General features: G+C 35.8%; 1 protein-coding gene across 1 annotated transcript; it reads left to right on the top strand.

Annotated features, from left to right (window-relative positions):
• Positions 1–10562: 10562 nt before the first annotated feature.
• nectin1a (nectin cell adhesion molecule 1a) lies at positions 10563–18071 on the top strand. Its single transcript, XM_067376592.1, has 5 exons — positions 10563–10920; positions 12579–12878; positions 13608–13725; positions 15663–15814; positions 17572–18071. The coding sequence occupies exons 1-5, from the start codon at positions 10563–10565 to the stop codon at positions 18069–18071; spliced, it is 1428 nt and encodes a 475-aa protein (XP_067232693.1).
• Positions 18072–25929: the final 7858 nt, after the last annotated feature.

Below are 25929 nucleotides of genomic sequence, written 5' to 3'. Positions count from 1 at the left end.
ATGACAGTATATTTTCTAACAAAAGGATGCAAGTAGCCTTTGTGTATGTAAACAAGTGATCATTACAGAATTTCTAATTAAAACTTTCCATTGACGGCTGCATCTGTATCATGTTGAGTCTGAGGAGACAACATGGCTTGTCTTCAAACACAATGAATTCAGTTCTTTATGAAAATTAGAAACCGAATCAAATGTTGTTTTTCTGCTGTTACAATGGCTTGTTGGCGTATTAAAGTGATTCGCAGCGCTTTTGCAGATATCACCAGCTTTGCCTGTCTGCTTTTAGATTAACAGCCTAGTGCTTAGAGATAGAGCAAATTGTGATGAGTATCATGATGGACAGCTCTCAGGGAAAACAGCAGTGCAGTGATGCTTTTGTGTTTCTGATGGCACTGTTAAAAATAAGCTAGTTGGTGCATTCACAAGACATTAGGCAGCACAAGCTAGCTATTTTAGTCTTCATCACAGATTTGGCTTGAACTTTTTGTTAGAGTGAAGAAGAATGTAAAAATCCTCTCAACCTATGGCTTCTCTTCCTCTATCTCTGCTTGGTTTTAAGTCGTTGCTTTCTGAATGTACTTCATTAATATCAGACCTGAGAGATGGTGAGCGTGATTCTAATGAAGGGGAAAATTAAAGAACAGAATTAATTTCACTCTCCTAAAAACCTATGATAACTGTCCTGCTGAACTAGTGAAATGTAGAAGCATGTATTATAATCATAAATCTTCTTGAACAGTCCTATGGAAATAGATAGGGCTTGGCTTTAAAGATAAAAGGAGACCTGAGATATGCTTGCTTAAAGGATTAGTCACTTTAAAATGAAAATTAGCCCAAGCTTTATTCACCCTCAAGCCATCCTTTCTTCTTTCTGATGAACACAATCGGAGTTATATTAATAAATATCCTGATGCATCCAAGCTTTATAATGGCAGTGAACGGGACCACGAGTATGAAGCTCAAGAAAGTGCATCCATCCATCCATCATAAACGTACTCTACACAGCTCTGGGGGGTTAATAAAGGCCTTCTGAAGCGAAGTGATGCATTTGTGTAAGATAAATATCCATATTTAACAAGTTAATAAAATATGTAGCTTCCGCCAAGTGTTATTCAACTTATGAAGAAGGGTTTTTTTTGGAAGTTGAATATGGAAGGTGGTCTGGCGGAAGCTAGATATTTTACTTCATAACTTGTTAAATATGGATATTTTTCTTACACAAATGCATCACTTTGCTTCAGAAGGCCTTTGTTAACCCCCCGGAGCCGTGTGGAATATGGATGCACTTTGTTGAGCCTCATACTCATTAGTCCATTTCACTACCATTATAAAGCTTGGATGCGTTAATATAACTCTGATTGTGTTCATCAGAAAGAATAAAGACATATACACCTAGGATGGCTTGAGGGTGAATAAAGCTTGGACTAATTTTCATTTTAAAGTGAACTAATCCTGTTGCTTCTGAATTTAACCCAAGTAGTGACTTGCATTTTTTAGTCATGTAAGGGTGGAACAAGAAACTAAATGTTTGATCACTTGCCATCAGGAAGTATGGCTTTATTGCAAAAATTAAATGGCTGACTAAATCAGCCCCTTTTATTTTATTTTAATTTAGTTTACAGTTTTTCTGGTGTTGAAACTGTAGTGTGGCAAACAATTCTCTGTCTGCACAAATTGTGTAGAGAAGACCCTTTTGCTCATTTATTTACAATCATGTGATGTGTGTGGTGTACTTTTTGGTAATTAGACATTGTGTGGACTTTTGTAGTTCAGAAGTGAGTTTGTTGCATGTAATTAAGTTAAAGGTGCCCTAGAATTAAATATTGAATTAATATTGGCATAGTTGAATAACAAGAGTTCAGTAAGACATACACTGAGTTTCAAACTCCATTGTTTCCTCCTTCTTATATAACTCTCATTTGTTTAAAAGACCTCCGGAAAACAGGCAAATCTCAACATAACACTGACTGTTACGTAACAGTCGGGATCATTAATATGTACGCCCCCAATATTTGCATATGCCAGCCCATGTTAAGGCATTACACTAGGGCAGAACGTCTGGATCTGTGCACAGCTGAATTATCAGACTAGGTAAGCAAGCAAGGACAACAGCGAAAAATGTCAGATGGAGCGATAATAACTGACATGATTACATGATATTTTTAGTGATATTTGTAAATTGTCTTTCTAAATGTTTCGTTAGCATGTTGCTAATGTACTGTTAAATGTGGTTAAAGTTACCATCGTTTCTTACTGTATTCACAGAGACAAGAGAGCCGTCGCTATTTTAATTTTTAAACACTTGCAGTCTGTATAATTCATAAACAACTTCATTCTTTATAAATCTCTCCAACAGTGTGTAATGTTGGCTTTAGCCACGCAGCATAGCCTCAAACTCATTCAGAATGAAATGTAAACATCCAAATTAATACTATACTTAAATGATCCGATGTATGCAAGCAGCATGCATGACAAACATCTTGTAAAGATCCATTTTGAGGGTTATATTAGCTGTGTGAACTGTGTTTATGCTGTTCAAGGCAAGCGCGAGCTCCGGGGGAGGGAGAGCACAACATTTAAAGGGTCCGCAACCTATATATCGGTGCATAGTTAATGATGCCCCAAAAAAAATTATAAAAAAATCTATGGGGTATTTTGAGCTGAAACTTCACAGACACATTCAGGGGACACCTTAGACTTATATTACATCTTTTAAAAAGAAGTTCTAGGGCACCTTTAAGTTTAAGTTTGAGCAAACATTGTTAATTCTGCTCATAAAATGATTGGAAATGTTCACAGTCTTCTGCATAGGAAGGTGTTGGATACACTGTAGCTCTCATTCCTCAAAGCCTTTAATCAGCTCAGAGACCAGAGCTCATCAGTCCACTGGCAGAGTAGGAGGAAATAAGGTCATATGTATGTGGCATTTACGACCCTAGAGCAGCCATGTTTGATCGACAGGTATGCTTTAGGATGTGTAACATACTCTATTACATTCATAATGTTGCGCAAAAATCTACTTGCATTATAAAACAGTTATGTAAGATTTTAAATTTAATCAGTGATCTTTTTCATCCTATCTTCACCCATTTCATAGTCAACAAAAAAAATGGAATATAGCACACTTTTATGGTGCTTCTGCATCCTTTCAAATCTTGAAAGGTCATTCATTCCATTGTGATTGCGTGGAACAACTGAATTGCATGGAAAACGGTGTTCATACAAGTTTGGAATGAGTAAATGATGAAAATTTTGCGTGAACTAATCCTTTAATATTATAGGAGGCAAAGCTGTGGGACTCTGTTTGCTTTTTTATTATGCAACAAAAGTCTGAACAAATTTCTGAGCTGACAGTGCATGCTGTGTGGAAATGTCTGTGTCTTTCCCGATTGACTCACGAATGCAGTGAAGAGATTGGACAGCTGAATAGCAGTTTGGACTGTGTTCTTGGTCCCCTTTGTTGACGGAGGGCTTTCGTTTCTTATTAGCCTTAGTGCTTAGTGTCATGACAGCTGACTTATGAGGCACAGTCCACTCCAGTGTGTCAGGTCATCATGTGCAGATGACAAATCCTGTTTTAGTTTCTGTCACAGGTTTAAGTCATTGTGAAAAAAAGTTCTGTTTTCAATAAACTTGAAATTTGGTACACTTAAAAATACAGTAAAGGTTATTTTTTGGCTTTGATGGTTCTAGAAAGAACCCTGAACATCCATGGATTGCATAAAAGGCTATTTATAGAAATGTAATATAAATTTATGGAACCTAAATTTTAAGAGTGTACACTTTTATTGAAACTGGCTTCTGTGGTTCCTTTTTTGTGTTTTTGAATTGCAAAACTTTTGCATTCTCTCGCAAAGATATTTGTGTTCTCGCAAGCTTTTGCATTCTCTCGCAAATAGGGATGGGCCGATAACACAATTTTGGCTTCGGTACGGTACCAAAATGTAATACCGGTATATGCGCATAATTTTACTCATTCTCGCAGGTTTCGCGTTTCCAAAGCGGTAAATTACCACAAATGTTTATTAGCAATTTAATCAACACAGATTATCACATAATCACCACTTATAGCACACTTGAACCCATAGTGTACTACAAGTGGTAACTAAATAAATTTTAGTTCATATTTCATGGTTTTTCAAAATAGCACAGTTGAGTACACATACATGTTCTTAAGATTATCTTAAGAAGTACTAAAGAAGAATCTTTAGTATATTAAGTACAAAATTAGTGCACGAAAATAGAGTACTTTAAGTACAGTGTGCAACGCTCTTGTGCGCATTTCGGACAACTGACGGAAATCACTTACCCATGTCTTAAGAGCTCTTTGAGAGATGGTTTCTTTGCACTTATACAACAAACAACACACACACAAGCTGCCTGTATAGAGCTTGCGCATTCCGAATTGAGTTGTTTTACCTTAAACGGTCAAATACACACAAAATTGTCAAAAAATGTCCGTCTTAGTGAGTATTCACATAAACAAAGTCAGTTATGTCTGAATTTAAAATTTTAATAGTATCATCGCATGTGTAGTAGCCTATTATCGAATCTGTGAAGCCAAAAACACATGCTGCTGTCTGTCACTAAATAACGTTTGTAACTTTAAATTAATCATATGGATTTACCAATTTAATGTATTAACAGTGACTATTCAGTGTTATTTTACATTTCATTACTTTATTAAATTTGTTAACTAGCAACTCTTTACCTGAATACTACTGTTAGAACTACCTAAACTTAAGTACAAATGAAGAGTTTGGTTCCAAAACGCGATAAACGCCATTTTCAAAAAATTGAGTTTCAGCCAAAAGCAGTATTTTATCTGGTCAGTATTGAAAAGTCATTTATTAATTGTGCGCAAAATGCGATATCCGTTGTGTTATTCTGTCATGTTTTCTCCCTTTCTTCCCAAAACGCGACAAACGCCAGTCTCCTTTTTCTGCAGAACACGATATATCCGCTCTCAACCAATCACAGCGCTCCATTCCACTCACTGTAAACATTGAAGGCTTTTTTAAAAAGCCGTTTTTAATACCAATGTACTCGGCAAATGTATTTATTTAACCGTGCGGTGGCGCCAGATACTCTTTAATCAGTAATAACAAATAATTTATAACATTAATAAGATGACTCGTTGAATTAATTTTGGGAGGGACGGCTGAATGTATTTTTAGTAAAATGCCTGTATATGAGATAAATATTGGCAAAGTTTAGACTCTGTCATATATGTGAATCAACTTACTTTTTGGTGTATTTTCAATTTGATTGATGGATTAATTGCATTTGGAAAAAAATAGTGTCATGGATTTATTGCATTTTGGGGAAAAAATTATACGTTTTTTATAATAAACTTTTGAAAATCAAAATATAGATTTGAATTTTTATAACAAAAAGATGCTATGTGAAAGTCTGAAACAGAAAATAGTGGTTTTCATCTTACCACTTTCTTGGTAAAGAAAATGCCTTTTTACTCAAATTAATCAAAATGGAGTTATTGCATTTTGTAACCAAACTTTTCAAATATTATGAGATCTAAACATCATTGGTTCAAAGGTATGCTGAAGCTTTCATGTTATCTTAACGATATGATCTTATGTAACATACGTGCATTGATATAAATGTCAAAATTTGATTGTTTGAATAACGCACTGACCTGTCAATCTCATCTTGTAAGTCAGGGTGAGCAAGTGACAGGTGCTTGGCAAGGTTTGATGGTTCTTCATCATTTTTATAAGCAAAGTAATTCCAAATTATGCATCTACTGCTCTCATTATTAATTAGTTTTGGGCGTGTTGAGTGAGATTCAACTGCTTTATCCATTTTATTCCTCTATGTTGTCACATTTGCCGGTTTCGCATCAGTTTGGGTAGCACACTGCCACCTAGCGGTGAACTTCGGAACAGCAGCATATACTGAAATGAGCAAAATCATAGTATCGCACTGTTTGAAATAAAATATATACCGGTATTTTTCCAGTACCCGTATACCGCGCATCCCTACTCGCAAAGATATTTGCGTTCTCACAAGCTTTTGCATTCTCTCGTAAAGATAATTGCATTCTCTCGCAAAACCTGTTGTGAGTTCGGAACACTTGTTTTAAACACTTCCTGTTTAAAACAATATTTCTCAAAGCTTTCACATTCTCTTGCAAAGATATTTGCATTCTCTCACAAATTTTGCTTTCTCTTGCAAAGATATTTAAGTTCTCATGCAAAGACATTTGCGTGCACTCACAAACTTTTGCGTTCTCTCGCAAAACCTGTTGTGAGTTCGGACAAACACTTCCTGTTTAATTTTACTCTTGCAGTGGTTCAGACAGATCTGTATGTTAACAATGGAGCAGTTAATAAAGTTTTATTTTGAACTTAGACTCAAGTATAAAGAAATATTAGAACGAAAAGTTTTGCAAGAGAATGCAAAAGTTCGCGAGCACATGCAAATGTCTTTGCGATACAACGCAAAAGTTTATGAGAGAACGCAAATATGTTTGTGAGAGAACGCAAAAGTTTATGAGAGAACGCAAATATCTTTGCGAGAGAATGCAAAAGTTTTGTGAATGAACGCAAAGTTTCTCAGGGGAATGCAAATGTCTTGCGAGAGAACACAAAAGACAAAAGAAAAATATTTTTTCCTTCAATCCTACATTCTTTTCACCACCATTTCCTTTAGGGGCTCCGTACATTTCTACCGTGGAACACAAACAAAAAGAAATTGAGGAATGTTACAAAGAGTGAGGACTGGAGCTTTTAGGCCAAAGCATCATAAATGATGAATCATATAAACTATACGCTATATTACAGTCTTCTGAAGCCAATATTTATATGAACAATAAAGCAAAGTCCAAATCCAAAATGAACCTTTTCACTGATTCAGTTGATTCAGTTCACAAAAATGAAATGATTTGAATGATTTGTTTGTGAATCCAACTGATCTGGTTCTTGACTTTGACTCACTGATTCAGCCTGATTGCACATGCACCACACACTGGTTCTCTTTTCATCTGTTCCCAAATATAATCTGCAAATATGGCCATACTGCCCCAAACATGACTAATGGATATCAAAAATTGTAAATGATTTCCAGGGTAAATATTTATCTGTTAATGACAAAGGGTGTGTGGATGGCTTAGCTGGATGCCACCAGCTTCAGTGGCATCTCTCTTTGTTGGTATCCATAATGCAGGTTAATGCAGCATCATGCACTGCATTGGACTGATGTCCCTATCATGCGTTTTGAAGCGATGCTAAACTTCAATATCCTGAGTGCTGTAATCTGCTGCTGTCGCTAACCTCCTCTAACCTGTCGTCCAGCCTACCATTCAGCAGGGCTTTGCTGTGTTTGTGCAGCCAGGCTCTCATGAGCAGCCCTAAAGCCTGGGAACGCCAGTCTGCTCCCCCGCTGTCTACTCTAATCCAGGAGCGACTTTCTGCCTGCCACTGACTCACATTTTTTTTCATCGATGTTGTTGTTGTTGTTGTTAAAGCTTACCCTGTCTATAGTGACCAAAGACTTAAGCATTTAACATTATTAAATTTGTGTCCTGGAATTATTTTTTTGAAAGATATGTCTGATTTTGCAAAATCATTTCAGTAATGTCCCATTTGACTAGATGTTTTTTTTTTTTTCTAGGTGCTTTATGATAATCACAGTTTGGCTGGATTCATATGAACTGGCTATATGTTTCCTACATGCTTATTTTTCATTTATTTAATTAATTTTTTATTATTTATTTTGTCTCTTTTTAAAAAATGTTCTTTTATATTATTTTTAAGTTATTTTTATCATTTATGTTTTATATTTTATTGTTTACTTTTAATAGGCTCCATTCTCTTTCTATATGAACAATTAACCATATTGTCTGTTTTGGCCTTTAATATTAACCACAAATTAATGCTTTACCCACTCAAAATCTGTTTGTCAATAAAAAAGTAGCATGTGTTTTTAAACCCCCCCCCCCCCCCCCCAAAATAAAAACTCTTTTTGTCATCACTTAGAACATGCAAATACCACAGCTGACATATCTGAACCTCCCTGCAACAGAATTTTTCCAAAAAAAGAGAGGAAAAAATGTTGTTCATGGTTATGTAAGGGACTTTACCTCAATAATGAGCAGCCTTATATTGGAGAGAGATTGTCTCCTGTTTTTAAGTGGTTTAACACTAGGAATCCTCTAGCTATGTAGAGGCTTGGGATTGGAGTATCACGCACATGTCCCGCAGGTAAACACAAGCTGTGTTCACAGACACCTTTTGGCCAGGGCGGGTGAAGTACCTCTCTATAGCCATGGTTCTTAAACCCTCCTATTTTTAGACAACTAGATTTAAGCCCAGTCTCAGTCGCAAGAAGCTGCTGCACCTTATTTACACCCTACAGGCCCACGGTAAAGAGACTTGCCACCAACTTTCAGTTCTTTCCACCTTTCATTACTCTTTGTCATCCATATAATATTGATGGATAGGGAAGTCTTTTTAAGCCAATAAACTGAATGTACCCATTAGGAAAGTTACTGAGCTAATTGCCCTAGCTTTGAAAGCATATTAGGACACATATTTACAGTATTTCTCAGGACTGAGTAAGCAATGTCTGTTGTCTACTCTACTGGTGGTTTATGCTTTTTTTTTCATTGTGGTTTTTAATGTTGCAATGACTTGAGGGGTTAAATTAGAGAATGAAAGTGAAGTGTATAAAAGTTGGGTCTTATGCTTCCCAAGACTGCATTTAATTGATCAAAAATGCAATAAAAACAGAAATATTGTTGAATAGTATAACAATTTAAAATTTAATATTTTTTAAAATGTAATCTATTCCTGTTATGGCAAAGGTGATTTTTTAGCATCATTACTGCAGTGTTCAGTATCACGCGACCATTCAGAAATCATTCTAATATGTTGATTTGCTGCTTAAGAAACGCTCAATTCCAATTCAATTTCTGAATTTGAATTTAAATGAAATTCTCATTTGAGTTGTGAATGTCACAAAACCCTTGGCATAGCCATGGCACAGGCTGATGGGTCCTTAACACAACCTGCTGATCACATCGTTAAAGGATTAGTCCACTTTCAAATGAAAATTTCCTGATGATTTCATTTCCTGATGTCATCCAAGATGTTCATGTCTTTCTTTCTTCAGTCGAAAAGAAATTAAGGTTCTTGATGAAAACATTCCAGGATTATTCTCCTTATAGTGGACTTCAATTGGCCCCAAATGGTTGAAGGTCAAATTTTCAGTTTCATTGCAGCTTCAAAAGGCTTTAAACGGTACCAGATGAGGAATTTTCTAGCGAAACGATCTGTCATTTTCTAAAAAAAAAAAAGAAAAAAAAGATATACATTTTAACCATAGATGCTCGTCTTGAACTAGCTCTCTTCTTCTTCTTCTTCTTCTTCTTCTTCTTCTTCTTCTTGTCTTCTCTATTAGAATTCCGGCAGTGTAGACACTGCTAAGTGTATTACTGCAACACTGAACAAGCTGATTGGTTCCTGTTGCATCTGTAGCAAATGAGCTTGCTGATCAACATTTAAATAGTTGGTTTGTTTAGCATTCCTCTGAAACCCTCCACCTTCCCCAGCTCCACATCTGCTATGGGTCATTTCTTGTATGCTATTGTGCAGCAGCAGCATGTCTTACATGCTCACAGCAGTGTGTCTATGTATTGGCAAGGTACTTGCTCTGCAGCAGCAGCAAAAATCAACAGCAGCAGCAGAGTATCAGATCTATTCCGCCAAGACCATGCTAAACTCCATGCTAAACACTTCTGATGAGGCGTTCACACCTATTCCCATGTAGTTGGACACTTGAACATTTTGAGTTTACTTGCTTCATTCATGAAACTCATGAAATTCACTTCACAACAGACGTGAATTTGCGTCATGAGAGGGGCTCTCCCTCTCCTTTAAATATGTGTCCCAGACTCTTCCCCTTCTTTCTGCACACTTCCTCTGAATCAACTCCGCAGCAGGAAAGTAGTTGTAAAATACGGTGAATAAACTCAATTTGCCAGCTTTAGCTAGCTTGTCGTCTCAATATGTATAGATATATAGCTCAAATTGAGTAAAGACCTTTTTTACAACTTACCAGATTGTCCGACCTCCTCACTCACTTTCTTCCAAGCAAGATCCTTTTTATTCCTGTTTCTATAAAAGTATGAAGATGTATCGTACAGCGACGATGATTTTGTCCTCCATTGTTGTTTCGGATTTCTGCCTCCGCTCGCTACGTTGTAATCACGTCACTACTAGAGCAAGCTCCTGATTGATTAACGCGGCGCGAATTTTCGCCAAAGTTCAGATCAAACGATCGAAACGCTCAATGCGTGCTGCAAGATGTCTATTTGCGTCTTTGCATTGACTTAACATATAAATCACTCGCGCTTAACACTTCATTCGCGTCTGGTGTGAACGCACCATTAGAGTTGTCATGATAGAAATGTTTATGAAAACTATGTTTAAATAATGTTTTTGGTGTTATTGTTTTTAATTTGGTTTTTACTGTACATATTCATCCACGTATGGTGACTAATGAAACTGTTAATCTTTCCATTCCCAGGTGTTCATGGTCAAATGGTCCAGATGGATAGCAGTATTTCAGGATTTGTGGGCTCACAGGTAGAGCTACGCTGTCAGTTTGTCAACAGCAACCCACCTGTAAAAATTTCCCAGGTCACCTGGCAGAAGCTGGTCAATGGCACTAAGCAGAACGTGGCCATTGCCAATCCAACCCTGGGTGTGTCGGTGCTGAACCCCTTTAAAGAACGTGTGCGCTTCAAGAATTCTGCCATCCGCCAGCGCACGCCTTCCCTGGAGGACACCACCGTAGTCTTCAACAAACTAAAACTGTCGGATGAATCCACCTACATCTGCGAGTACACAACATTCCCAGCTGGCAACAGGGAGAACATGGTTAATCTCACTGTTTATGGTATGTAATGCTGCTATCCTTCTCATACCAACTGTACAGCAATCTTTCCCAACAAATACCACAAACACTGTTTTATTTTTTGTGACTGTATTATGCATTTAAAAATATGACACCAAATGAGATTTAAAAGCTAAACAATTTCAGTAGGCAGGTTAAGACTGACAAATTTGTGTGTGAACTATCCCTTTGACACCAAGCAAGTTCAAGACCTTTCAAGGTTCAGACAATTTAAAGGTGCCGTAGAACGTCTTTTTAAAAGATGTAATATAAGTCTAAGGTGTCCCCTGAATGTGTCTGTGAAGTTTCAGCTCAAAATACCCCATAGATTTTTTTTATTCATTTTTTTAACTGCCTATTTTGGGGCATAATTAAATATGCGCTGATTCAGGCTGCGGCCCCTTTAATTCTCGTGCTCCCCACCCTCGAGCTTGTGACTGCCTTAAACAGCATAAACAAAGTTCACACAGCTAATATAATCCACAAAATGGATCTTTACAAAGTGTTCATCATGCAGCATGTCTAATTGTATAAGTATGGTATTTTTGGATGTTTACATTTGATTCTGAATGAGTTTGATAGTATGCTTCATGGCTAAAACTAACATTACACACTGTTGGAGAGATTTATAAAGAATGAAGTTGTGTTTATGCATTATACAGACCGCAAGTGTTTAAAAATGAAAATAACGACAGTCTTGTCTCTGTGAAAACAGTAAGAAACGATGGTAACTTTAACCACATTTAACAGTACATTAGCAACATGCTAATGAAACATTTAGAAAGACAATTTACAAATATCACTAAAAATATCATGTAATCATGGATCATGTCAGTTATTATTGCTCCATCTGCCATTTTTCACTATTGTCCTTGCTTGCTTTCCTAGTCTGATGATTCAGCTGTGCACAGCCAGACGTTAATATTGGCTGCCCTTGTGTAATGCCTTGAACATGAGCTGGTATATGCAAATATTGGGGTCGTACATATTAATGATCCCGACTGTTACATAACAGCCGGTGTTATGTTGAGATTCGCCTGTTCTTCGGAGGTCTTTTAAACAAATGAGATTTATATAAGAATGAGGAAACAATGGAGTTTGAGACTCACTGTATGTCATTTCCATGTACTGAACTCTTGTTATTTAACTATGCCAAGGTAAATTCAATTTTTAATTCTAGGGCACCTTTAAGAGATATCTTAATTACATAAAACCAGTTTAGCTTTAGTGATTAATTGAAAACTCACAATCATCAGATTACTCTCAGTACCTGAGCAGTGTTGCAGTCACAGCTAGCCACAGTGGTGTGAAACAGGCTTTCGGAGCCATGGTTCTGCTGCAGTGGATTTTGCTGTATTTTTTTTAGTGCTCACATCACATAGACTGAGATTTATTTTTTGGTTTTGATATTAGTAAAACATTTGATTTCACAGAAGAATAATTTCTGTGCATATTGCATAATTTTCCAAGTTGATAAGGCCTTTGTCTATTCAAAATTAGGTTTTCCATGAAAGCTGATTATTATAGAGCATTGTAGTTCTTAATGAAAAACACATAAGTAATAAGCCGAAAAGCTTGCAAAACATAACGTGGGACAGAATGTTACAGTAATCCAGGGGTTGTCTGCAGTGTGGTTCTAAGCCTCTGTGTTTGTCCTGCAGCTCGCCCTATGATCCAGATGAGTCTGTCCACACCCTCCATAGTGGCGGGATCCAAAGATCTGAAGATGACTGTTGCCACGTGCGTTTCTGCCAACGGGAAGCCACCTAGTGTGATCACTTGGGAAACTGATTTAGATGGAGAATCCAACACCCAGGAGATACGCAACCCTGATGGGACTGTCACAGTGCGCAGTGATTACTTGGTGGTTCCCAGTCGAGAAATACACCAACAGCTGCTCACCTGCATATCCACATATAATGATGAACAATACACAGACAGTGTCACGCTCAACATTCAGTGTAAGAAACCATGCTATACACTACTGTTAGAAAGTTTGGGGTAAGATTTCTTTTTAAAAAATTAATACTTATTCAGCAAGGATTCATTAATTTGATCAAAAGTCACAGTGAAGACTTTAACCATGTTACCAAAAAAATATTTCAAATAAATGCTGTTCTTTTAAACTTAATACTCATTAAAAAAGATTTCTGAAGGGTCATGTTTTCAACATTGATCATAATTTGAAGTATCATGTGACATTGAAGACTGAAATTTCAGCTTAGCCATCAAAGGGATAAATTGCATTTTAAAATATATTAAAACTGTTATTTTAAATTGCAATAATATTTCTGAAAGAGAAAAACATTAAAAAATATATTACTGACCCCAAACTACATCCAGTATATTTTTTATTTTTATTATATTATTGATTATATTATTTTAATAATAATATGTGTAATATGTATTACTATAATACTTATCTGCATAATACATTTTAATTGAATTTAACTTTTAATTAATAATTAATAGTTTTGCAGTTAAGCAAGGAATTTCCATGACATTTTAAAATGTATTTAAAAATACATCATGGCGTCTCAATTAGAAAAAAATTATTCAAAGTCTGTTACTGTTAACATCAATTTATTTAGTGGCCATTGAAGGAAAGAAAAGAATAATAGTTGATACATTAATGTTTATACATTTATACAACTGATACATTTATGTTGTATTTTGCTCCTTGTCTATAGATGAACCAGAGTTGTTAATAGACGGCTTCGATGGAAACTGGTATTTGAACAGAGAAAACGTTCAGCTCACCTGCTTGGCTGATGCCAACCCACCCATCTCTTTGTTTCAGTGGAGATAGTATGTCATTTTAGTCTAAGTAAATAACATGCCTTTGAATTCTGTGCTAATTTATTAATCATTTAAAGAATGTTCAATTAAAGGGATAGTTCATCCAAAATAAAATGTTGTTCTGACCCTCAAGTTGTTCTGAACCGGTATGAGTTTCTTTCTTCTGTTGAACACACAAACAAAAAAGATATTTTAAAGAATGTTGGTAATCAAACTGTTGACAGTAGCCTTTGACTTCCATAGTAGGAGAAAAATACTGTGAATGTCTGTCAACGTTCTTTAAAATACCTTCTTTTGTGTTCAACAGAAGAAAGAAACTCATTCAGATTTGGAACAACATGAGATGGGTGAACTATCCCTTTAAAATACATTGACAAAATACACCGATCAGGCATAACATTATGACCACTGACAGGTGAAGTGAATAACACTCTTCATCACAGTTAGTGGGTGGGATATATTAGGCAGCAAGTGGACATTTTGTCCTCAGTGTTGATGTGTTAGAAGCAGAAAAAATGGGCAAGCGTAAGGATTTGAGCAAGTTTGACAAGTGCCAAATTGTGATGGCTAGACGACTTGGTCAGAGCTTCTCCAAAACTGCAGCTCTTGTGGGGTGTTCCCGGTCTGCAGTGGTCAGTATCTATCAAAAGTGGTCCAAGGAAGGAACAGTGGTGAACCGGTGACAGGATCATGGCTTATTGATCCATGTGGGGAGCGAAGGCTGGCCCGTGTGGTCCGATCCAACAGACGAGCGACTGTTGCACAAATTGCTCAAGAAGTTAATGCTGGTTCTGATAGAAAGGTGTCAGAATGCACAGTGCATCACAGTTTGTTGCGTATGGGACTGCATAGCCGCAGACCAGTCAGAGTGCCCATGCTGACCTCTGTCCACCGCTGAAAGCGCTAACAGTGGGCATGTGAGCATCAGAACTGGACCACAGAGCAATGGAAGAAGGTGGCCTGGTCTGATGAATCACGTTTTATTTTACATCATGTGGATGGCTGGCTGTGTGTGCATTGCTTACCTGGGAAACACATGGCACCAGGATGCACTATGGGAAGAAGGCAAGCCGACGGAGGCAGTGTGATGCTTTGGACTGCTGTGAAACCTGCCATCCATGTGGATGTTACTTTGACACGTACCACCTACCTAAACATTGTTGCAGACTATGTACACCCTTTAATGGAAACACTATTCCCTGGTGGCTGTGGCCTCTTTCAGCAGGATAATGCGTCCTGTCACACAGCAAAAATGATTCAGGAATGGTTTGAGGAGCACAACAACGAGTTTGAGGTGTTGATTTGGCCTTCAAATTCCCCAGATCTCAATCCAATCAAGCATCTCTTGGATTTGTGCAGAACAAACAAGTCCGATCCATGGAGGCCCCACCTTGCAACTTACAGGACTCAAAGGATCTGCTGCTAACATCTTGGTGCCAGATACCACAGCAAACTTTCAGGGGTCTAGTGGAGTCCATGAGTTGATGGGTCACGGCTGTTTTGGCAGCAAAAGAGGGACAAAACAGTATTAGGAAGGTGGTCATAATGTTATGCCTGATCTGTGTTGTTTAAAATGACAAAATTTTAATTAAAGGAATGTTCTGGGTTCAATATAAAGAAATATTTGTCGATTACCATTGAGAATAATATCAAATCAGGTTTACATTGCACTTACAATTGATGTATATAGGGCAAGGCATTCCATGTGAAGCTCCTAATTTTTTGTTAAAGCGCTACATTTTCAGGCATTTCTTGTGTTTTTGTATCATTTATTTTGGTACAGTGCCTTGCCCCTCAGACTCAAGTCTAAATTATTTTCTGTGGCAATTAAGAGTTTGATGCCTCTAGGGTTTTAAAAATATTCAGGCTTCTTTTAGTTGTTCTTTGCATCGGCAGTGAAATCAGTGAAATTTCACGCACAACCTAATGAGCATTTCCCTCTCTAGCTTGAATGGAACTATGCCAAGTACAGCAGAACTTCGTGACGATGTGCTGATCTTCAAAGGTCCTGTAACCTATGACATCGCAGGCACATACATCTGTGATGCCACCAACAGCATTGGGACAGGCTCCGCATCCGTTGAGGTCATTGTCACAGGTACATTGTTTATACTTCCTTCCTTCCGAATGCTTAACTGCTTTTGTGCATGTGAATATGCATGTCAGTCTTTTAGGCTTTTACCCTAAGCTTTCACTTGACTGCCTCTGAAACATCACCTAATAAGCATTATCATGTCATTGTTGTGTCAATAAAAAATGTGGACACTCACTCCTAAAACTGTATTTAGTTCTTTGGCCCTAAGCTGTTTTGTTTTTATTCACTTGCTTGCTGGTGCAGCAATTTGCATGTGGCTGCAAGTTGTCTGCTTGTGGCTCCAATGAACCGTGGTCTTTGAGGATCTCCTGAATCACATTTTCCTTTTCGCATGCTGTTAACATAAGGTGTGGTCTATAGAAACGTTGAATAGAAACATGTTGGCATTTACTTGTGTGTTCATGTATGCATAGTTCTTCTGGGCTGCTGCATGGTTCGATCTGTTTGGTGTAATGTCGGCACCTGGGATTGTACAAAGAAAATTCTTCCCCATCCCTACTCCCTCCTTCTACCCATGTTTCTTTTTTAAAGACCTTGTGAAACTGAAATTGTGCTTTGTGGATGTTAGTCATGCCCATTATGCAAGTTTACTCCTCAAAGTTTTGTTTAATTTTTTTTTTTTTTTAAAGCACGTTTACACTACTGTTCAAACGTTTGGGATTAGTTCACTTTCAAATTAAAATTTCCTGATAATTTACTCACCCTCATGTCATCCAAGATTTCCATGTCCTTCTCTCTTCGGTCGAAAAGAAATTAAGGTTTTTGATGAAAACCTTCCAGGATTGTTCTCCATATAGTGCACTTCAATGGCATCCAAACAGTTAAAGGGCAAAATTACAGTTTCAGTGCAGCTTCAAAGCGTTCTACACGATCCCAGATGAGGAATAAGGGTCTAATCTAGAGAAACCATCACTCATTTTCTAAAAAAAATTACAATTATATACGTTTTAACCATAAATGCTCATCTTGAACTAGCTCACTTCTTTTTCTCTATTAGAATTCCGGCAGTGTAGACACTGCTAAGTGTATTACTGCCCTCCACAGGTCAAAGTTTGAACTAATTGTTATATACTTGCACTAGCATATTGTATATGACAATTTAGATCAAACTTGTGGAGGGCAGTAATACACTTAGCAGCATCTACACTGCCGGACTTCTAATAGAGAAGAAGAAGAGAACTAGTTCAAGATGAGCATTTATGGTTAAAATGTATAAAAATTTTATTTTTTTTAGAAAATGAGTGATGGTTTCTCTAGATAAGACCCTTATTTCTCATCTGGGATCGTGTAGAATGCTTTGAAGCTGCACTGAAACTGTAATTTTGGCCTTCAACAATTTGGAGGCCATTGAAGTCCACTATAAGGAGAAAAATCCTGCAATATTTTCATCAAAAACCTTAATTTCTTTTTGACTGAAGAAAGAAAGACATGAACATCTTGGATGACATGGGGGTGAGTAAATTATCAGGAAATTTTCATTCGAAAGTGAACTAATCCTTTAAGTAAGATTGTTTTGTTTTTTAAAGATATTAACTCCTTTATTCAGCATGGATGCATTAAAATGGTCAAAAGTGACAATAAAGACATTTGTAATGTTGCAAAACATGGCTGTTTAAAGTAAAGGTTCCTGGACCCCACTTCCTGTTTCAACAGGAAATACATCAACACATGAAAAAAAAACTGTGCACAAGGTCTTTAACAACCCCATATTGTTATACTAACTGGAAGTGATCAATATGACTACCTCTCTCCTTACCCAGAACTCCCTAGCTACCCACACGGTGCGTCTCAGGAGCAACAGCCAGCAGGTGCCATCATTGGTGGAGCTGTTGTTTGTGGCACAGTGCTGTTGGCTGCCATTATGCTCTTGATAGTGTTTTTCTATCGCCGGAGACGCAAGTTTAAAGGAGATTACAGTACCAAGAAGCAAATCCTTGGAAATGGCTACAGCAAGGCTGGAAATGTGCCGCCACACTCCTCGTTACCTCACAGTCTGACTTTCTCTGAAGAATCAGATGAAGAGAAGAAGCTGAAACTTTACAGAGGCTCCAGTGTCTTAGGAGGAAGCGCTCAGGAGTTTCACAACTGCCATGACAGCAGGATGAAAGCCTACTGCACGGGACTGATCGAGGACCATGAGAGATGCAAATGTAATGAGCAGACTTATTTTTACGAGTATGAATCTGAGGTGGAGGTCTCAGTGGACATGGTTCCTCAAATGGATGGCTCTGTCATCTCTAAAGAAGAGTGGTATGTGTAGAATTCAAAACGTTGAACTTCTCAGCATGGTCCTTTTTTGCTATCTTCTCGTTCTTTGCCATCTCCTTCCTTTTGATGCAGGCTTTGGGATTCAAACTGATGTTGGATTAGATTCACCTAGACAGCATTGTTGGCATGAAAATCCAAAATGATGATGGTTGTTTGAAGATTGACCAATGATTGGCCATGTCGATGTGGAAAGTTACTTTTAAAAGTAATGCATCACAAAATTGCTTTACTCCCTAAAAAAGTAACTAAGTGGATTACTTAGTTACTTTTTATGAAAAGTAATGTTGCATTCCTTTTGCGTTACTTTTTCTACCTGGGCTAGGCTTGCTTGCTTGTTTTTTAATAACAACAAAAAAAGTTCTATTTTTGTCAAATGTAAAGGCCCTTTCACACCATCAGTGAAATGAATAAGCCTCAGGCTGAAGGAAATGCATATTTATGCCTGAGCTCAAACAAACCTTTCAGCTCTGCTGCCATTCTGGATTAAAGAAGAATAGGATACAGGAGAGGGAAGTTCAACACTCTTATTTCTAAATCTACGCTAAAGTTATTTCAGCTTATTAGTATGCTTGAATTAGATCATTGAAGGTCAGCAGCAAAGACATTGGTTAATAAAGTGAGATTAAAAACAAAGTATATTTGAGTAATTTAATATAGTTAATTATTACAGGTTTGCATAAAATTCTGAGATTGCATTTCACTGTTTTTATTCAGGAATACTGAATGTTTTTGTGCAAGTGAGATGTGTAAATACATGTTCACATTTAGTCTAGAACTACAATAACCATCATATTTACACAGCGCACACAACACCTCAGCACTTTATTTCTCTCACCATGGCATGAGGACAAGAGAGCTGTCAGTCAATAATTGTGAAAAAAGAACTTGCGTTACTTATTTGAAATCATCACAATCCTTCACATAGAAGACTATCCCATAATACATTGCTGTAAACTCACTGGAAAAAAAAGTATATAAGATGGTGAACAAGGCATTATACAGTTGTTATATTTCTTATATTATATCTAAAAAGAGTGATATACATATTTAAATGTTATTAAAAATGAATAATTTTGCCAAATATATGTGTTTGTTGTGGTTGAAATTCCCCTACGCACTTGACTTAAGTTTAACCCGCTCTGACTACATCGGTAACCCCTGACGCCTAAGAATAGCTACTCTGACTACATTGGACAAGCCAGATGCCAAAGAATAATATTCTGACTACATAAGATGCCTAAGACTATAAGTATACTGACCGCATAAAATGGCCAAGACTATAGCTACTCTGACCACTGTTGGGGTAAGTTCATTTCAAATTAATGCATTACAATATTACTTTTGCGTGGGTAACCCCCACCCATGTGTAAAGGCCCTTTCACACTAAAAGAGAAATGAATAAGCCTCAGGCTGAACGAAATGCAAATTCATGCCTCCTTGGATCATCAAAGGTCTGCAGCAAAGACACTGGTTAATAAAGTGAGATTAAATACATAAAATATATTTGTTTAATTTAATATATTTAACTATTGCAATTAATATATAATATTATTATATATAATTATGTGCAATATTCTGAGAGTGCATTTCACAGTTTTTATTCATTTTGAGGAATACTGACTGACTGGCAAGTGCGATAAGTAAACGCCTTCTCATACATAGTCTAGAACTACAATACCCATCATGTTCACACACAACACCTCTGCACTTTACGCCCGATTTCTCTCAACATGGGGAAAGGAGAGCTGTCAGTCAATACATGGGAAAACAAAGTAACTTATTTATTTGAAAAAGTAACTTAGATATTTTGTTGTAAATTAAAAGTAATGCTTTACTTTACTAGTTACTCAAAAAAAGTAATCTGATTGTAATGCGTTACCCCCAGCACTGACTCTGACTACAATAGACGACTAAGGATTAAAACTACAACAGAATACAATAGTTTATAGAATAAGTGCATGTCATAGTTGACATGATTCATTATTATATTATCATAATTTTTCTCTAATATTCATTCTTCATATGTATAATTCTCTGTTACTAGCTAAAAGCAAATTTGGATTCCTTGATACTTCAGCTTGTTGCTCAAGTCATGATGTTAAAGGTTAATAGGTTTTTTTTTTTCCAGACAGCTGTCTAGTTTTGTTTTCTCTTGTTTCCTCTTTTGTTATATTCAGACACACTAACTTTGGCCCAAGTGTTGGGGACATTTATGCATATAAATGTTAATCCAGCAAAAAGGAATGTGAGCTATGTTTAATTAAAAAATCCCTTCACAATGTTTACGCATATAGAATATTGTGCTGTTAGCTTAGCAACATGCTAATTTAAAACTCTATTGAAATCAATTGTGAATTGCATTCTCCTGTGCGCACTCGCAGCACTATTTACGTGACCCAGCAAGTTTCTAACTATTTAGCCATCCAAAATCAGTCACTTTTCATGACATTTAGGATGTTAAATTATTAGGTTTTGTAATAGTGCTGTTAGCTTTTCAACATGCTAATTTCAAACTCTATTGAAATCAGTTGTTTATTGAGTTCTCCTGTGCAGAGTTTCTACCGAGCTAGGTGTCCTAAATCGGTTATTTTCATTGATGTTTAGGATACTGGCTCACTAGGTTTTGTAACAGAGCTAATATCACTAACATACACGAGGCATTCAGTGCAGCCCTTTAAAATGGATATCAGGTTTGGATGAGAATATATGTCTTGACAGTGCCATTGTTTTGAGAAAGCAGTTTCGCCTCGGTATAGTGTTCACTCAAGGACAAGTAAAACTGTACTATAACCTATAAACTGTGAAAGTCTTACACTGTGGATATAATTTTATGCATGATACAACTTTGCCTTGTTTTGTCAGATACTGTGTTTTTGTTATTAAAACTGAATAATGACATTCTGCCTGCTATAAACACAGGTTTCATAATACAATACTTCTCTGCACTGCAGTAGTCAAATATCACCTATTAAGAACATGAACACATGTAGATAAACAATCAAATAAACTGTCACTGTAGCTTTCAAGAATCAGCAATTCAGCAATGCATGTCTCAGTGGCTGCAATCTACAATATCAGGCCTGCTTATGATGTTATGTTCATGTTGTAATTTGAAGTTATTTGAGACTATACAAAAATACATTGTACTATACTGTATAAGTGGTGCGAATTGCTTTATGTAAAATGATTTTATATAAATGACACTGAGGAGCATACTGCTTGAATTGAATTACATTAGCTTTTGGTGTTGTTCAGCTAATGGACTTCCCTAGGATGTGCTGTATCATATTTAATACTTTGTGTTTTGTGCTATTTGAATTTGTGTTTTTTTTTATGTTTATTATGCTGCCAAGACAAACATATTCAGATATACAGTGTTTGTTTTTGCTGTTCTTGTTATTTGTATTTATTGTGAAATTTATTGTGAAGTGTTAATAAGTCTTGTAAATTCTCGGGTGAAATAAATAAAAAAGTATATCAATTCAGTTAAAATAATCAAGAAAAAATTACAATATAAAGTCTTTGTCTGGTTGTGAAGCCTATTTCGTATAGTGTGTATTTACATTGAGCGCAAATAGTGTCCATTGTTGGCAATCGCTGTTTACACTAGCTCCACCCACCAGTGTCTGGTTGGGCCTCTCAAGTTTTAAAAAAGATGCACTGATTTAAACTTTTTCAGTGGCGCACCAGTACGCAGCAAAATCCCCAGAGTTAAATCAACTCTTCTCAGAGTACATATGGTCCCTCTCTAAATAGTGTTAAAATAACACGGAAGCAGAGTTAAAGTTAATAAGATAATTAAGCAATTAAGTGATGATTGTGCATTAGTGATGAACACCTGCTGTTAACAAGCAGAATCACTGAAGAAAAGAGAAACACAAGAACTACAATTGACTTCAGTCACAGCCTTATTAATTGCTTAATTATCTTATTAACTTTAACTCTGCTTCCGTGTTATTTTAACACTATTTAGAGAGGGACCATATGTACTCTGAGCAGAGTTGATTTAACTCTGGGGATTTTACTGTGTAGCTAATACGGCTCACAGGCCTGAATTTTAACACGATTGACGTGAGTTTGAATCCGTCTTTTGCTAAGTTTGCGTTTATTTTCAATAAAAATGAAAATAATGTTCTAAAGGTGCGAACGAGTGTTTAATAATATTAAAAGTGTTTATTGAGTAGGGTTAGGGGAAGGAGTAGGGAGTAGGCAGCATCCATTTAATAATTTTTAATAAATATAATCATTTACACTGTGATATTATTGCATCCTGTTAATGTACAAAAATACTTAGGTGCAAATATCTGCCAATAGATAGTATCTAATTACTATTTACTCTTATTGCAAAAAAAAAAAAAAAAAAAAAAAACTGATACTTTTACTTGGTGTAAATAGAATCTATAGCTATTTTCACCTAATGTAAATAGCATATCGCTAAGAAAATACTGCTATTGTCACTTAGTGTAAATAGCATCTATCACTAAGAAGATACACTATTTTAGCAAATAGCTGCTAGTATTTTGCTTCTGATATAATATATCTAAATCAATAAATTAATAAGCTCCATTTTCCAAGCAGAGCAATTTAAGTATGTTTGGGGTCATCTGGTCTGGACATTCTTTGTGGTGTGGGTCTCTTATTTGAGGTTGGATATGGGTCTATGGAAACATTATGCCATTAACATCTCTTTTACAGCCATTAGAGCACCCCATGACAAATCCCCTTCTTACTAGTTGCCATTGACATTGTTGTTTTATGTACACAATGACCTAAGTGAAAGCTCCCATGAATACCTTCCATGGCAGCCCCGTTTGTTGGTATGAGTTTGCACAAAAGAAGGGCATGTAAGCTAATGTGAGCCGGATGTGTGGGTTTTTTCTCATCAACACGAAACAATAGGACTTGAGCTGAACAATAGAGCTATTATCATTAATGTTAAAGCAGAAACATGTTTCAGAGGCATGTCACGTTTGAATCATTTACAATACTTTACGTTGAAATACTATCCGATTATTTAAAAAGTCAGTGACAGTGATTGTGTGTTATGTAGTGTATATATGGTTGAATTAGCAAGGAGATGCAAAATATTTATATTTCCTGCAGAGAAACCCCAGTCACTGAGCGCTGCAGAGAGGGTGATGGGTGTCCTTGGATGGGTGATTGCACTGGGCATCATCCTCAGTATAGCTGGCACAATATATTTGGTCAAAAAACAGCAGCGGCACAAACACGCAGGATCAGACAATGATTCGTAAGTACTCAACTAAAGATACCTGTTCCAAATCCTCACACTTTACCAGTGAAGCCTGTGTAATTATTTTCTTACCCCATATATATATATATATATATATATATATATATATATATATATATATATATATATATATATATATATATATATATATATTTTTACTTCCACTTTTACCTAGCTAAATTGTACATCTTCATATATACAGTGTTAGTAAATTAGTTTATATATACAGTCAAACCAAAAAATTTTCAGACATTTTTTGATATTTTTGATATATTTTTATTAGTGGGTGCAGCACATTATAGTTCATTTATGTAAGTGAGGATGGTAAAATAAAGTAAAATGTGACATATTATACCCTAAAATTTTTCATACAGTGGACTACCAGTAAAATTGATCAAAATTTGTAACCAAAAATTATTCAGACACTTTGACCTGACCATGTTTTGCTTAAGTGTTATCTGACATAATTAAGATTATTTTTTTCTGACAGTTTATCTTGTCATATTTTATTACCATTTTTTAAACGTTTTTTAGTGAATAAACTGTATTAATGAATGAAATGTTCAAGGTGTCTGAATAAATTTTGGTTTGACTGTATGTGTATATATATATATATATATATATATATATATATATATATATATATATATATATATATATATATATATATATATATATATATATATATATATATATATATATATATATATATATATATATATATATATATATATATATATATATATATATATATATATATAAATGTTTTATTATATATTATTATTATTTTATATTATTATTAAAAATGTAAACAATAATAATGTTTTAAAAAATATTAAATCCAGTGTTACACATATTATATATAATGTTGCACATATATTACACACAACTGCTTACATATATATTTAAATAAAATTTTATATTATTTATGTCATGTTGAATATATATGTAGCCTATTTTTTAAAATATAATTTAAATATAATAAAGCTTTATATTATAAGTTTATATTTCTATATATATTTGAAATATAATAAAATTATAATTATAATATTGTTATATATATATATATATATATATATATATATATATATGAGACATTTAATATTATATTTTTTTAGAATATATATATATATATATTATTAATATTATATACATTATTAAATGTGGTATATATAACAATATTATAATTGAATAATTATAAATAATTACAATTTTTTTTTTTCCTAAAGTTTCTGACATCTAAGACTGAGACTGGCCTGTAGTTGTTTTATGGCATTGTTTTAGTTCTCCATCTCTCCCTCTATTATTGCAGGAATAGTTCTTCCCCTGCCCACAAAAAGCCTTCTTCGTCTAAAAAGAAGACAGCTGATGACTTCCAGGTAAGAGAGCACTCAGTAAAGCCACAGAAACACCAGTATAGCCTCTGTCCATTTTATCAGATGAAAAGAAGCACTAATGCACCATGGTCTGGCTACCGACCTGAATAGAGGTAGTGAGGCTTTAATGATAAACCTGAATTGCCTTTTGCCTCAGCCTCAGTGAGTAGAGAGTGCCTCCTACTGGAGAAGAGATCAAACATGCTGTTACTGCGTCCCTGTTGAGTCCTAATACCTCTCACAAGACCCCATCAGGTGTATTTTATTATCACAGTGTGTTTTAGCAGCAACTCCGTATAACTTTCTTAAACTTTGCTACTTTTTAAACATTTATGTATTCTGAATTGGAAAAAATGGACCAGGTTTGAGTGTGCCAGCACCAGTATGAGTAATATCAGGGTGACGGTGTCAGCCGCGTGCCTGAGCGCGCTCATTAAATATACACAGCACTCATTCTCTCTATCTGACCTTGTATCTTTGTTCCCACAGAGCCCCGGGAGGTTCTACGATGAGCTCCCAAACACGGCCGACTACGTGAGTTACCGTTTGGCGTGTAACAAAGAGGATTATCTGGAGCAGCACTCTCCTCCCATTCAACCTCCTCTGACCTTCCTGCCCCATAACCCCTACACTCAGCACAGCAACCAGACCGCCATATTCACTTACCCCACACCCTCTGGCCCCATATCCTCATACACCTTCCCGAAAGAGCAATACGTATGAATACATTTGCGACCTCTCTCTCTCATTCTGTCTTTATTCAGCTGCACTGGTTATTGTGTACTTTTTTGTATTGTGTTCTTTCTGGAATATTTAAAAAAAAAAAAAAAAAGATTATTCTCTAGGCACAATTGGATTTGCATGTGTATTGCATGTCAATTTTTAATAATTATATTGCTTAGATTAAATCAGCAAATAATTAGATTAAAGCATCAGGAGAGATTCTGATTCTATGTACAGAATAAATGATCTTAAAGTATGTCGGTGGTCCGTACACCCCATGTACAACAGGCCCATATTGTCTATTGTATTCTGTCATTTGGGATTTTCACACTGTATCTGTTTAATTTCCGAACAGGTTTACCTAGTTTTACCTAGCTGAATGTAATGTTTTAAAATAAACATTATATTTATTATTTTCAATACTATCTACTATTTTTACTTATTTTATATTAAAATGGGTCTTTCGTAATAGTGAAACATGCGACAATCACATGATC

The sequence above is a fragment of the Chanodichthys erythropterus genome, chromosome 22 (assembly GCF_024489055.1).
Source record: "Chanodichthys erythropterus isolate Z2021 chromosome 22, ASM2448905v1, whole genome shotgun sequence".
Classification (NCBI taxonomy): domain Eukaryota; kingdom Metazoa; phylum Chordata; class Actinopteri; order Cypriniformes; family Xenocyprididae; genus Chanodichthys; species Chanodichthys erythropterus.
This window is presented reverse-complemented; position numbering and strand designations above follow the sequence as displayed.

Bases quoted from the DNA above. Each gene is read 5' to 3' on its own strand.
- nectin1a (XM_067376592.1), top strand. From the start codon at position 10,563: ATGGTCCAGATGGATAGCAGTATTTCAGGATTTGTGGGCTCACAGGTA. The intron at 13,726-15,662 runs GTATGTCATTTT...TTCCCTCTCTAG, and splicing joins TCTTTGTTTCAGTGGAGATA to CTTGAATGGAACTATGCCAA. The intron at 15,815-17,571 runs GTACATTGTTTA...CTCCTTACCCAG, and splicing joins CGTTGAGGTCATTGTCACAG to AACTCCCTAGCTACCCACAC.